At 42.9% G+C, this 14,602-nt stretch overlaps 1 protein-coding gene across 7 annotated transcripts in view; it reads right to left on the reverse strand.

Annotated features, from left to right (window-relative positions):
* nhsl2 (NHS-like 2) overlaps positions 1-14,602 on the reverse strand; it is a 242,222-nt gene that overhangs the window by 13,508 nt on the left and 214,112 nt on the right. For 6 of the 7 annotated variants that reach the window (XM_052021949.1, XM_052021952.1, XM_052021953.1 and 3 more), the window contains exons 3-5: positions 11,462-11,595; positions 8,252-8,447; positions 4,902-5,033 (exon numbers count right to left, since the gene is read on the reverse strand). In XM_052021949.1, the coding sequence (XP_051877909.1) occupies positions 4,902-5,033; positions 8,252-8,447; positions 11,462-11,595 (462 nt within the window). The remainder of the gene's footprint in view (positions 1-4,901; positions 5,034-8,251; positions 8,448-11,461; positions 11,596-14,602) is intronic. The other variant, XM_052021950.1, reaches the window with a different exon arrangement.

Below are 14,602 nucleotides of genomic sequence, written 5' to 3' on the forward strand. Positions count from 1 at the left end.
CACTACTCTGCTTTTACCTCCTATATATTGGGTTTCCTCTTTTCCTATCTTCAGTCCTGACCTGAAATGTTGACCACCTGCTTTTCTCCACGGATGCTGCCTGGCCTGCTGAGTTCCTCCAGCATCATCGTGTTTTTCAAGTACACCAGTTTGTGGCAACTGATATTAAGGAAACAAGAATATAGGGGAAAACAGGGAGAATGGTGAAATAATGAGATCAAAATATTGGATTGTTTTGTCCAAGCAACACGCACCCAACATCATTTGCTTTTTCTCCAGAGGCTGAACACTACCTCAGTGATTCACGCACGGTGTCACTTCTGCAACCTCCCCCATCCCTCCTCTAGTAGAAACTAAGCTTTCACCTGCTGGAATCCACTACTCTATAGAGCTTCCCTGGCTAACTCTCTCTATTTATCTCTCCTAGGATAATTCACTCCAGAAAACCTGGCTTTTGACTTCATGTTCCTTTACATGCCTCAGTAGCAAAATGTATTTGTGATTCTATGAATTAAGAGTAGTACATAAATACACGGTGTTGCTGTAAAACCCATTTAACACTCAAACTCTGTGTGGCATTACTTTGCCCGATGGGAGCCAATTCTCCCAGTGCATTTTGATTCCATTCCAGTTGGGTTTTTCTCATTTGTGACCCTAATGCTCACACAAACCTCTGTACTATCTGTTAAGTCATGGAGAGTTCTCAAAATACCCTCAGCAAAACCATTAATAAAGATTATGTCAAGCAACAGCTCCAACACCAATCACTCCAAGACTTCACCAGTAACTAGGTCCCATGCAGAATCACCACAGTAATAAAACTCCCACCTATGAGAACTCCTTATCCTGCCAAAGAAATGAATGGCAATCTCATGGTCTCTTCATAAGTAGCCCCTTGTCAAATCATTTTGAAAATCTATATTATTCCCCCACGCCAAAATAATCAACCAATGTGTCGGGCGTGGCTTTGTTTTTCAGAAGTCACATAGGCCTTCTGCAGTGAACTCCTTTCCCCACCCAGATCAGGGTGCAATATATTTTGAATCAGTTCTTGACAAAAGGGCTCATCGTTTCCTGCTTCTGACATGTTGTGTCTTTTGTATATTGACACCGGTAGGTCTTTCTTAAGTGTATGGCAACAATCCCTGCCCCTAAATTCACGAGCAAGGCATTCCCTGAGCATGGCTCCCATTACTTCAAGTATTCTTGAATAAATGCTAATAGGAGCAGTGACATGATCTTTTTTGTGATTCCTTATTATTTTCAGGATTATATCTATATCCTCTTCAACACTTGCAATGTGTTGAATCAACTAAACACTGCATGGCCATAAATTCACCAAGGCCAATTGAAGATTGGTTGAATGCAGCCTTTTAAGACCTCTGCCACATAATAGGTGTTCACTCAACATTGTTCTGAGGATCCCCTCAAAGACCAAGCAAATCTTCAGTTATAAAGTCGTAGAGTCATACGGCACAGAAAGAGCCCCTTCAGCCCACCCAGTCCATACTGACGTTTAAACACCTATTTACACCATCATTGGACTCCCAACATTGTCACCAGAGATTTTACTATTGTCATTGCTCTTAACCACTATCTTCTGCTGCAATTACCTTTTAGATGCTTTGACAACACTTTTTGTGTCCTTAGCTGAGCCTGATACACATCCCTAACCTGCTTTTAGCCTGCTTCCTTCTTGCTAAGAACTCCAGGCACCTCATCTAGTTTTACCAGATATCTTTTTCTCTGCACAAATTAGTCATGGCTAGTAGTTCTAAGGATGTTCTGCATTCCTTTATTATGTTCAACTTCACTGATGCTATTTCAGAGCTGGATCTCCCAAAATTTGGAAGTAGATTTACATTCTTGCCAGTTTTGGGGTGAGCTAATCATGTTGATCTTGCCTGAACCACTAAATGTTGGCAGTACTTTTGTTTCAAATTTCCATTATATGCATTTTGCTTTTTATTTGCTCTTCTCACAAATGAAGAAAATTTGTAAACTTAAATGAGGCAATATTATCTCAGCCACTAGGTGGAGGCCTTGTCCATCCTTCAAGAGAGCCACTTCAACAGGAAAGCACCTCCAGTTGCTCACTGCATTTGTATTACATTCTTATACATATTATTTTTTAGGAGTTAAATGGGTAAAAATAAACAAAATAGTGTACTTGTGAAAACAATTTGCATGTACTAAAAGCAATCACCCCTGAACTTCATTAATAGTAATTTATATTCCATAGTAAACAGTACCGTCCAACTACAGGTGATGTTTATTCAGAGCTATTGCATTTGAACGAATCTGAAGCAGGAGTGCGTAACTTAGCTCCTTCAGTTTCCTCTACCACTTCATCTGATTGCAGCTGATCTGACTGTAATCTCAAGTACACAGACAGATTGAATGAGATTCCATCACTGGACACATCCTCCCCTCCCCTTCAGCATTGGCAAAGGACCATTCCCTTCATGACTCCCTGGTCCACTACTCCATCTTCACCAACCCCTCCCCTTCTCATGCAACTGCAGGAGATGCAACATCCATCCTTTTGTATCTTCCCTTCTAAGCATCCAGGTGAAGCAATGATCCACTTGCACATCTTCCAATCTAGTGTATTGCATTTGGTCCTCATGATATGGTCTCTTCTACACTGGAAAAACCGAATGCAGACTCAATGGCAGCTTTGCGATAGACCTGCATTCAGTCTACAGGATCAGCCCTGAGGTTCCTGTTGCCTGACATTTTAATTCTCCACCCCACTCCCACTCAAATCTATGTATCAAATGCCATCTATAAAATTGCCAATGACACCACTGTTGTTGATAGATTCTCAGATGGCAATGAGGAGGCTTCAAGGAGTGAAATAGATCAGCTGGTTGAGTGGTGTTGCAACAACAACCTCGCACTCAATATCAGTAAGACCAAGGAACCGATGGTGGACTTCAGGAAGAGGAAGTCGGGAGAACACACACCAGTAGTCATTGAGTTGGAAAGGGTGAGCAGTTTCAAGTTCCTGAGCACCAACATCTCAAAGCATCTATCCTGGGCCCAACACATTGATGCAATCATGAAGAAAGCACACCAGTGGCTCTACTTCATAAGGAGTTTGAGGAGATTTGGTATGTCACCAAAAACTCTTACAAATTTCTATAGATGTACAGTGGAGAGTATCCTGACTGGTTGCATCACAGCCTGGTATGAAGGCTCCAATGCATAGAATTGCAAGAGGCTGCAGAGGGTTGTAGACTCAGCCAGCTCCATCACAGACACAACACTCCCCACCATTGAGGACATCTTCAAGAGGCGGTGCCTCAAGAAGGTGGCATCTATCATTAAGGACCCCCACCATCCGGGACATGCCTTCTTCTCATTACTACCATCAGGGAGGAGGTACAGGAGCTTGAAGACCCAAACTCAACGATTCAGGAACAGCTTCTTCCCCTCCGCCATCAGATTTCTGAATGGTCCATGAACCCATGAACACTGCCTCATTATTCCTTTATTTTTGCACTATTTATTTATTTTTGTAACTTATAGAGCTTTAGGTCTTTGAACTGTACTGCTACGGCTAAACAACAAATTTTATGTAATATGTCAGTGATAATAAATCTGATTCTATCCGTGCCCTCCTGCCTGTTATTAAAAGTCCCAACATAAGCTTGAGGAACAGTACCTTGTCTTCTATCTGGGTATGTTACAGCCTTCTGGACTCAATAGCTAATTCTACAATTTCAAGTAACTTGCTCTCTCCGCAGCAGAACTGGCCTGCTGAGCATTTCCTGCAGATCTGCATTTTGCAGCTTTTACATTCTTTTGTTTGTGTTCTGCCTCTCTAACTGCCCTCAATTCATAGCTTTTATATTCTTCTGTTCATGTTCACTCTCTCTCTAACTTCCACCTATTGCTTATCTCCAGGGCCACCATGGCGTCATCCTATCAGACATATTGCCTTTGCTCTATCCACACCTTTGTGATCTTCTCTGAAACTTAAAACTAACTTGTTTTTTCCTTTTTCTAAATCTGATAAAGGACCTTCAACCTGAAATGGCAGCTGTTTTCCTGTCTGCAGATGCTGCCTGACCCATTGAATATTCTTAGCATTTTCTGTTCTTAGTTCAGATTTCCCACATTTGCAGTCTTTGACTTTAAAGGACCTCTCTATCTCTGCCTTAAAAATATTCAAAAACTCTCCTTCCACAGCCCTTTGAGGAAGAGCAATCCAAAAACTCAAGACACTCAGAGTAAAAAATTCACCTGATCTGGGTAAACAGCAATTCTTAGTGCTAGGCCACACACAGAAAATCCGGACCACTAAAGTTGCCCATGATTATCTGAGTAGTAGAACTGTTATTTTTAATAGACACTTCCAGGGTCACATAAGAGTTCTGAGAACTGTCTGTAACCCGAAGTTTCCAAAATCAGAAACACTGTCAGCTGAGATCCCAAAAACTGCACCTGTAGGTTAATTAGCTGCAGGTTAGTACAGATCTTAGTTAATTTTAGATCTTATTAGAACTAGTTAATTAGTATAGATCTTTACTACAGATTCAAAACATGCCAGACCAAAGTTGTTGCCAGACCACAGAAAACCAGACCACAGAAAACCAGACCACAGAGTTTCAAGCTGTACGAGATTCTCCCACAAGCAGAAACAGTCTCCACATTCACCCTGTCAGCACTTCACAGGATCTTCTATGTTTCAATCAAGTCACTTCCTAGTCTTCTAAACTCCAGCGGATACAAACCTCACCTTCCAATCTCACCTCATAAGACAACTTGCCCAGCTCGGGTTTAAGCCTAGCATTCCTGTTCACAACATTTACCCACCAATTGAGCCAAATGAGCAATGTCCTTTTCTGCTCCTTAGTAACATCCCAGGGATTTGATCAGAGTGGGGAGCTCACCTGGCTGAGGCTGAACTGGCTCGGACAAGCCAGTGACTGTCCGCCTCCTCCTCAGTGTACTCTTTGGGTTCACCGCGGTCTCTGTGTTGAACAAAGAGTGCCGCTCATTCGCCTGCCGCTCAAGGGGCTCCCCTGAACAAGAACAAAGGTGAGAACAAATGGATCTTCCATAAAGCCATTCACTATTGTAAATGAGGCCCCATCAGTGCTTTTTCTCTGTTATCCTTTCACCCCCAAACATACAGATGGCTCTCACTAAAGGGTGGCTTCCAACACCAAATATCAGGGTGCTATTTCTCCACAACAGCTTGGTAAAGAGCCGATTAAGTTCTCACATTGCACAGAACAGCACTCAGTGTAAAACTGTACAAGGGGCCAAAGAACATGAAGTTTTCAGGGTTTGTGCTGGTCATGAACCATTTGGATATGATGGGATTGCTATTCCTGATCACTGTCCAGCAACAAGTAAAGAACCTAGCTGAGAAGATGATCAGCTGTGATGTTTCCAAGCTCAATCCTCCTGCTGCTAATTACTGTCTGGGCTCACTACAAAGACTGGTCATCTGGGTGAGCTGTTGGTGGGCTCCTCCCTACAAATACATAGGATCCTTCCACATAAATAGATTTTATTTAAATCCAAAAGCAAAACACATAATAGTGGAAACCTGAAATAATAACAGAAAATACTGGAGATAATCAGCAAATCAGGGAATATCTGTGGGAAGAGAAACAGATGCAACATTTCAGATCAAAGGCTTTTTATTAAGGCCAGTTCTAACAGAAGATCATCACCCTGAAATTGTAACTCTGTTCCTCTCACAAAGATGCTGCCTGCCCTGTTGAGTATTTCTGGCGTTCTCTGTTATTTATTACATCAGTCAGATCTGCAAGTGAACCCAGTTCACAAAGCTTAAAGGTTGATTTCTAACTCATGGCATCAAACAGCTCCTGCAATTATACTTGTTTATCATGGATGAAATGTAGAAGAGACAACCTATTATAAAATCAATTCATTAGCAAAGTTCATAACATGAGTCAAGACAGCAGCAAATATCAAAGCTAATTAGTTCTGGAACATGATTTCTTTTATAGCTGAATATATTGATCATTGCTAACAACCTAGAAGAAATAATCATCGCAGAATGCGGGTGTACTTCAAAACCAACGGTTCCTTCTGTGATTGGTGCCTTTCTCTTTCAATTCATTTTGCTCATGTTTAGTTCCATTGTTTTTAGGGTATCAGTGCAAAAGCCTCCCTGTGCCAGTTTGTATGTGGTGAATGACAGCTGGCTACTTCTCCATTTCATCATTGTGTGATGTCAGTGAGCATAGCCATTTGTAAGCTACATAGACTAGGAAGCTGCCCAGTCTACGCTGAGCTAGCTGACACCAGATAACTGAAAATCAGCCTTGCTGCCCTTGGTTGAAGGACACAAGAAATCAGCCAAGGATCCTGCCCCTTCTGAGCTGAAACTTGAATCAGTATGTGAGCAAAAAGTGAAGTCAGTGAGGGGCAGCTATGATGCCCCTTGTGGTCAATAGTCAGACAACCATCTGCATGCTTGTTGCAGGATAACCACTTGGTTGAGGCGCTGAAGCTGGCTGCGGTGGGGGAGCTGGACATTATCAAAGAGGAGGGGAAACAGCTCAAGGGAAAGCCTGGAAAAAGCAAAAGAAATACCAAACATGACACACTGGTGCCCAGACCAGGAACAACTACAGCACAGGCTCCTTACAGCAGGGTGCAATTAGCACCACTCGAAATTCACTGAACACTATGACCACTTTGCACTAAAATTGACTTTTTTTGCTCAAATTGTGTTGTTTCTTGTAAAAATTGTGTTTAATTTACATTTTTCTTGTGAATGCTGCTTATATGATGCAAGTAAGGTGCCTGTGATGCTGCTTCAAATGAGTTTTTCATTGCACCCGTACATACATTTACTTGTGCATATGATAGTAAACTTGACTTTGACTTTGATATGTGACCAAGCACAAAGAGTGGCTGAGCTGAAGATTTACTGTGAGTCTCCCTTTAATTAATTTTGCCCAGGGGTGTCAGCTCCCACAGTGCCATGGTTCCTTGGGTACCGGCAGCTCTTCTCATACATTAACCGCTATGTCCTCTTCATAACTGGCACAGTGGCACTCTGACTTCTGAGTGACAATCACAACTGTGACTGACCCCACTGCCCAACGTCCACTGAAAGATGTTTCACAGAAGAGCAATGAGCTGCTGACTTTTCCTTGTTCTAAACAGGGAGTGGGGGGAGTGGAATATCAAGGACAATGAGAGCATTTCCACACTGCAATGGAAGAGGACCCCTATCCTCCATTAGCCACAGTGGCAGTGTTCATTACCCAATGCATGTTATAAGGTTACTGGTTATATTAAAAATAGGCAGATGTGTAGAAGCAATGTGACTTTCTACCAGTCTCTCCATTCACACCAACAATGTAATTCTCTTCTCAGCCACTTTGCAACACAACTCAGCTTGATTTAAAAATACCAGCAATTCAAAATTTCTCTCTTCAAAAGATAATACAGTTCCTTGTTTTCATGATGGATTAAGATCAGTCCCAAATGATTTATCGAAAACATTACTCCTGAAATTCATTGCTGACCTCACTAATCAATCCCTGGTGATCCCACTGTCATCCCTCACTCACCCCCCCTAGCCCTCACTCACCACCCCCAGATACATCTCACTCATTCACCTCCTACCCATCCCTCACTCACCCCCTAACCATCCCTCACTCACCCCCACCCATCACTCATTCACCCCTTACCCACTCCCCCCACACCCCTTACCCACCCCCTCACCCCCTACCCATCCCTCACTCACCCCCACCCATCCCTCACACCTTGATTCCTAGCACACCCTTCCTCTGCCACCCAGCCTGTGCTGACCCTGGTAATTCTGCCTGTGTAGACCCTGCTCTCCAATCCCTGCTCTCCCTGATGCTTGACCCTGCTCTCCAGCCTATGTTATCCCTGTTATTCTGCTCACCCTGACCCTGCCATTCCCCCCTCAGTAACTCCACTTATGCTACCAGTGCTGACCCTCCTACTCAGTACTTGCAACAGAGCCCTGTAGCTAATCCCTGTAGCATTGCCTGACCCTCTTCCTAACCTCAGCCTTGCTGCCTGACCCAGTCTCTCACCCCAGCCTGTCTCTGCACTATCTGACTTGCGTAACGCAGCCTCTCTCTGCACTGACAGCTCCTGACCCAGCCTCACTCTGCAATGATTGCACCTGTGTCCAGCCACATTTGCACTGATCATCCTCAGCCCTGTTCTTTGTTAATTTGTCGTGTGTGTGTGAAATGTAAAATGGAGTCCACCATACCAGTCACATTGATGGGTACCAAATCTGCCTGAACCGTCTGTGCCTGGTGCCACCTCTTTTCCTCTGGGGTTGACTGTGGGATGCCTTGCGTCCACTTGGGTGGTTTATCAGGTGTAGTTGGGGAGTTCAGAAATAGTTCATGTGATTTTATGCCAAAGGTGGTCGTCTCATCCTCACTGCTGGATCTTGTGCTTGGCTAATCCATCGAAACACACAAACCAGAGACAGAATATTTCAGTAAAATTTCTTAAAGTTCAGTACTACTTTCAAACACACTCAATAATGGTGAATATACTTTAACACACGTTGGCTTTGAAGTACCAGCACATCCAGAGTCTTAATCATTTTGATCATGGACTCCCTGCTACAATTTCCGCAGCATCTAAATCACCAGTGGAAAGAGGATACACTTTTCTCTACTGGAAGATTTGACACTCAGAGCCATGTCTGGGTCCAGAGGTTCACGAGAAAGTGAACCTGGGATTGGATCGTCAAAGGGGATTGGGGCCTACAATCAGGGCCAATCATCAGGGAAGTAAGGGTGCGATGTGGGCTGTTTTTTTTTAGAGATTGTGGCCTCCATCAGGGGTTTCAGGAGATTGCTGGGTCAGGGGCCTGGGGCAAACAGATGGTCAGTGTGGGATGACAATAGGTGGAGGGTGGTTGTGGCCTTGATAGAAATCATGGAGTTGGGTGCACATTATGCGATCAGGACCACTGGAATAATGTAGTGCACAAGTTACTGAGCTACTAAGAGTACTAGACTAACAATCCAGAGAGCTGATTTCATATCACCCCATGGCAGTTGTGAAATTTAATCTCAGTTCATAATCTGGAATTTTATATCAAAAAACATCATTAGTAATGATGACCAGAAAAATACTGTTTTGCTGTAAAGTTGAATAATGTCCTTCAAGGGAGGAATCTCCCATCCACACCTGATTTGGCCTATATGTGACTCCAGACCCAACAATGTGGTTGACTTTTAAATGCCTTCTGAAATAGCTTGGCAAGCTGGTCATTTCAAAGGCAATTAGGGATGGGCAATAAATGCTGGCTTTACCAGCAATGCTCAGATCTCAAAAGATGAATAACCAAAAAAATCTAAGGGTCAGGGGAGGCCCAATCTATGAGCACTCTGGAGTCAGAGGATCAGGCATTCAGGTCCTGGCTCTCAAGGGATCAGGACTGAGATAGGACATGGGGTTAAACAGAAGGATGTAAGTAAGGGAATAACTTTAGAGGGGGACTAATCCAACAACATAGCTTGAAAATCTAATTGCCCCAGGTGTCTCCACTGCTACTTATAGTAAGATCATATACAACTTCTTTATGCCCAGATTTCTAGTTTTGGTGTGAATAGCCAACTGAAAAATTATTTCTCCGATATACACTTGGGTGGACACCGGTCTTCATTTTTATCTCTGCAAGGACTGTGTGGTGCACAGTCTTATCAGTGCTGTCATGGACAAATACATCAGTGGTGAGGATGAGGTCAAGTAGATTTTCCCTCATTATGTTTCTCTCGAATGCCGCAGACACAAACTGACAACTACAGTCCTCACTGACTCAATTGGTGATGGTACTACTGAGTCAGTCATGATCAAGAACTTTGAAATCTCTTTTGTTTGTCTCAGTGTTTCTTAAAAATGGTGTTGAACACAGAGCAGTACTGTCAGTGGGTGAAAAACAGCCCTAGGGTTCCCTGTTGACTTTGATCTGAACCCATAAGCATCTTGAAGGTTCAGTTGAACTGGAGGACTTCCATGTCCACTCCTTTCTGATTGTGCATCAGGGTACCACCACCTCAGAGGAAGCTTTCTCCAAGCAGAAGAACAGGGAACATGATGGAGGTTTCTGGCATATTGGTGAGTATGACCATGTTAGGCTGTTCTTAGTTTTGAGACATCCCGAAATGCTCATGGGGAGGATGTTGTAGGGTTGAGTGGTCTGGTCGTCATGCTCAGGGACTAGTTCAATACTACATGGTCTACCTGATATTATTTACCTGCCCAGTGTTTTCTGATGTAAGTGAATGGCCACTTCAATGGACATTTAAAAATCAACTACATTGCTGGGGATCTGGACTCGGATAAATATCAGTATAGGGGCAGTACAGTGATGCAGTCAGTAGAGCTGCTGCCTCAGTGGGCCAATGACCCAGGTTCAACCCTGACCTCTGGTGCTGTCTGTGTGGAGTTTGCATGTTCTCCCTGCAATCATGTGGGGTTCCTTTGGCTGCTCTGGTTTCCTCCCACATTCCAAAGGCATGCAGGTTGGTAAATCAAGTTACCACTGTAAGTTGCCATAGTGTGTAGGTGAGTGGTAGAATCTGGGGGGAGCTGATGGGAATGTGGGGAGAAAAAAAAAGGATGAGGGTAGGGTAAGTGTAAAGGGGTACTTGATGGTTGCCTGTACTCAATGAGCTGAAAGGTCTATTTTTGTGCTGTTTGACTCTGACTCTATGACTAATAGATACATAAATACAACAGATCTCCTTCCCTAAAGTGCATTAATGGACAGATACATCTTGGTCAATAAACCAGAAAGAATTGTACAACAATCTGTTAGTTACTTAGAGACAATTACTGGTACATTCTTTTTTATTACAGATATATTTGAAGTTATTTATCTGAATCATGATTTCTGTAACATAATCTCTATAATGTACACCAAGACACTGATTCCAGGATACATCAGGTACACAGGGACTAGTGCCAATAAGCACCAATTACATACACTGAAACCAGTACTTTTCATCTACAAACACTCTGCCACATGCTTCTGCTCTTCTATTTTTTGAGGTTCCCTTTTCCTTTCTCATGGTTTTCACCTCTCCCATAAGTTGAAGTTGGCACTCAAATGAGTGTATGGTTCTATAAAACACCTTTTATTGCAATTGCTACCCAGGCCAGACTGTGTCTGGTGCTAGAATATTTGTTTGTAGGGGGCATCAGAACTCAGCATGATCTTTCCTCAGAATTATCCAATCCCACAATACACTTTCCAGGAGGGAGTCATTCGACAGCATTCAAGCCTGATTTCCCTCTTCTGGGCAGCTCAAAGCAAAACCATGGGTGAGTTGCTCCATCTGCATCATCATCGCTAAAACCCATACACTTTTCAGTTACCTGGTATTGCACATGCTCCTCAGTACTCCTATACTGTACATTCTCATTGACCCTTCACCATAATACATTATGGACTTACCATCAATACAAATTCCATACGCTTCTCCCCTTTTCTGGGGCAACTATCTGGAATGACCTCTCTGTTGAGAGCTGGTTTTTGTCCGAAGGTATTTGCAGTCACCTTGTCTTGTATCACTGGCTCACCAAACTCTTCTGAAAGAAAGAAGCGGAGGGGCTGGAACAGATTGCTATCATGTGAGATTACAAACAGTTCAAAGTTTAAGAATCCTTCTGAATCCCAGCCTCTGGTACTGACAGCACAATAACAGTCTCGTTGCTGACAGTCTAAAGGTTGCAGATTTTCTGGGTGACAATTCAAATGGCGGACAAATGAAGACTGGTTGCTAAGCAATGATGAAGTTAGGAAACAATAGCTCACAGCTCAGAAAACAAAGCTTACATACCTTGGAGTGCTCTAGGGCTGTGTAGACATTCCCCACTTAAGACACCCTGAAACTACAGCCATTTTAACTTCTTTAAGCATCTTTATAAACTTTATGGTGTTGCCAGGGTAGCAGCTGGATTTCCTTTTCCTTGGCCCTTCCACTAACTGTCTGCCATCACATGTGTCCTTTGGCTGTCCGCTATAGCACAATGAAGTCCCTCAGGAAAATCATGTTCAAATCAGCTGCAAAGAAGTAGCTTTGAAATATTTTTTATTTTGTGGGTCTCCCCTGAATCTTGTGCAAAACTTGATTTTTTTTTATTGGTTTCGGTTGCTCTTTGAGGAAGAAAAGGTGGGTTTCCATATTTCCACATTTCCATACAGCATAGAAGGATGCCAGTTTGGCTAATCAAGTCAATGCTGGTTGACTGGGCAATCCCATTCCCCCATTACTTTTTCCAATAACCCATTCTCCACACATTCCCAACAACTCCACCGCCCCACCCCACCCCCCCCCCCCCCCCCCCCCCCCCCTGATTCTACCACACAGATACACACCAAGGGGAATTTACAGTGGTCAGTTAACCTACCAACCAACCAATCCACACGGCTTTGGGTTGTGAGTGGAAATTGGAGCATCCAGGAAAAGCCCACACGGTCACAGGGAAAAGGTGCAAACTCCATGCAGGCAACACCAGAGGTCAGGGTTGAATTCGGGTCACTGGAGCTGTGAGACAACAGCACTACCAGCTGCACCGCTCTGCTGCCAGGCTTTCCTCTATGATGTGACAGCAGTAACTGAATGTTTTTTTTTAAATGTATGACTTAGGCTTGAAAAAGGATATGCATAAAAGAATAAAGGTGTTGGGCCGATCTCTATGCGTTACTTAAAAAATGTTCAAAGATTCATATTCAGTGAGCTTCAAACTAACAATTCGAATGACTCAGGTCATGAAAATCGAATGTCCTCAAATCCCAGTAAGAAAATAAGCTCATGCTTTCAGGAATCAAATCCCTCTACTAATTCCTAAATCCCCGCTGTTACTAAAAGTGCCTTTGTGTACTGTAATAGAAGGAATATGGATTGAGAAATTCAACATGCATTACAATCACTTGTAACTCAACAGCAACCTAAACCAAGTGTAAATGCAATTACAGCTATTTTCGGGTTGTTTTGCATTTCTCTTTTTGGAGAGGTAGGCCCTGAATAAATATCTCATAAAAGGAAATGTGGCACCAACTGCAACGCAGAATACAAGAACTTCCTGTGTGGCTGTCCCACCCAGCAGTTGCTTGACTAAAATAAGAAGTGTAGATGAGGAGGACGATAAAATAGGAAGCTTCTTTAAACGTTCAGCCCCTCTAAGTGTACCGACAACCCATGACCTCTCTCAATCCCCTGACCTCCTGATTTCTTGATGATCAACCTGTGGAGGCCACCAGTGAATGCCTTAGTCTCCAACCCTATCCCTGTCACTTATTTATCTTATCCTCAGCCACAATCCTCGGTCCTTCTCCAGGATTCTGGACCAATCATCAGCTTACCTCTGATCCAAGGCACGAGCTCCAATTCTCCTCCATAAATGTGCAACCAATCCACAGGCCCAATTCTTCTTCCTCACCCCAAGAGCCTCCAATCCATGGCACAGGCCTGATCCCTCTCTTATTGCTGATTATAACTCTCCTGATTCATGTCCAGTTTCCTCGTACCATGGGAATCCTTACTCCCCCTCCAACAAGCAAACTGTGAGCAGACTGCCTCTCTTTTGATGTTAACCCTATTCACTTACAATGTTAGGATCTGTATTTTTTCAAGCAGTGGTTTCTCTGGTGGCTTTTAACCCTGCAGATGTTAATCTAATTCTACCTAGATTTAATAACTTCTCTCAGACAATTCCCCTATTGCTGAATACACTTGGGGCTTGAAATATAGTTTTATTTTAAAAGGTTAGACAACAGCAAAGGACAAAAGTGTTATTGTTATTTCATTATAAACAACTTCACTTGAAATAAAAAGGGATGGAGTTGAGTGTGGAGAGGAGATACAGCTGGATAGGCCACAAGATTGCGAAAAGGTTCCTTTTTGTAACTTCCTCCTCATCCTTGTTACATTCCCTACTTTTAGCCAAGAATAAAGCAGCCATTGATGCCACATTTCCTTATGGTCTGGCATGTGATATCTATTCAGAACCTACTTCTCCACAAATGGTGTTATGTTCCAGCTGGTACATTGTAAGGGGAATTATAATGCACAGAAGCAGACCATTCAGACCAATAGCCTCCTGCAATAGCTATTGCTATCAGCATGTTCTTCTATTCATGAGGTTCCAAGATATCCCCTCCAATTCACCTCAGGGATTCATTGCAGTAACTTTCATATTCTTAGCACTCTTTGGGTAAAGTAGTTGTCCCTGAATTCTCTTCTGATTTATTGGTAAGATTAATGTCCCTTAGTCTTGGGCACCTCACAGTCTGTTGCTACACACTCCTTAAAAGCTTTAAAAGCCTCTAACAGGTTACAAAGATCCCCAGACTGTTTTGTTTTTCATGATGTAAATATCCCCTCACTTTTAGTAATAAATATCCTTGTAAATCAGTTTTAAGTTTTACTAGTGCCTTTATGATCTTGGAAAGGTTTTAGCACAATGGGGGCCTCCCAACCCCTCAAGTCTGTAGCTCCTCATAAACCCTTTTATCCAGTTTTTGTTCACAGGCATATGAAAGATTAGACTTCTTGAATTTTGTTTTATATATTTGCCATCAGCTATTTTTCTC

The sequence above is a fragment of the Pristis pectinata genome, chromosome 8, assembly GCF_009764475.1.
Source record: "Pristis pectinata isolate sPriPec2 chromosome 8, sPriPec2.1.pri, whole genome shotgun sequence".
NCBI classification, from domain to species: Eukaryota; Metazoa; Chordata; class Chondrichthyes; order Rhinopristiformes; family Pristidae; genus Pristis; species Pristis pectinata.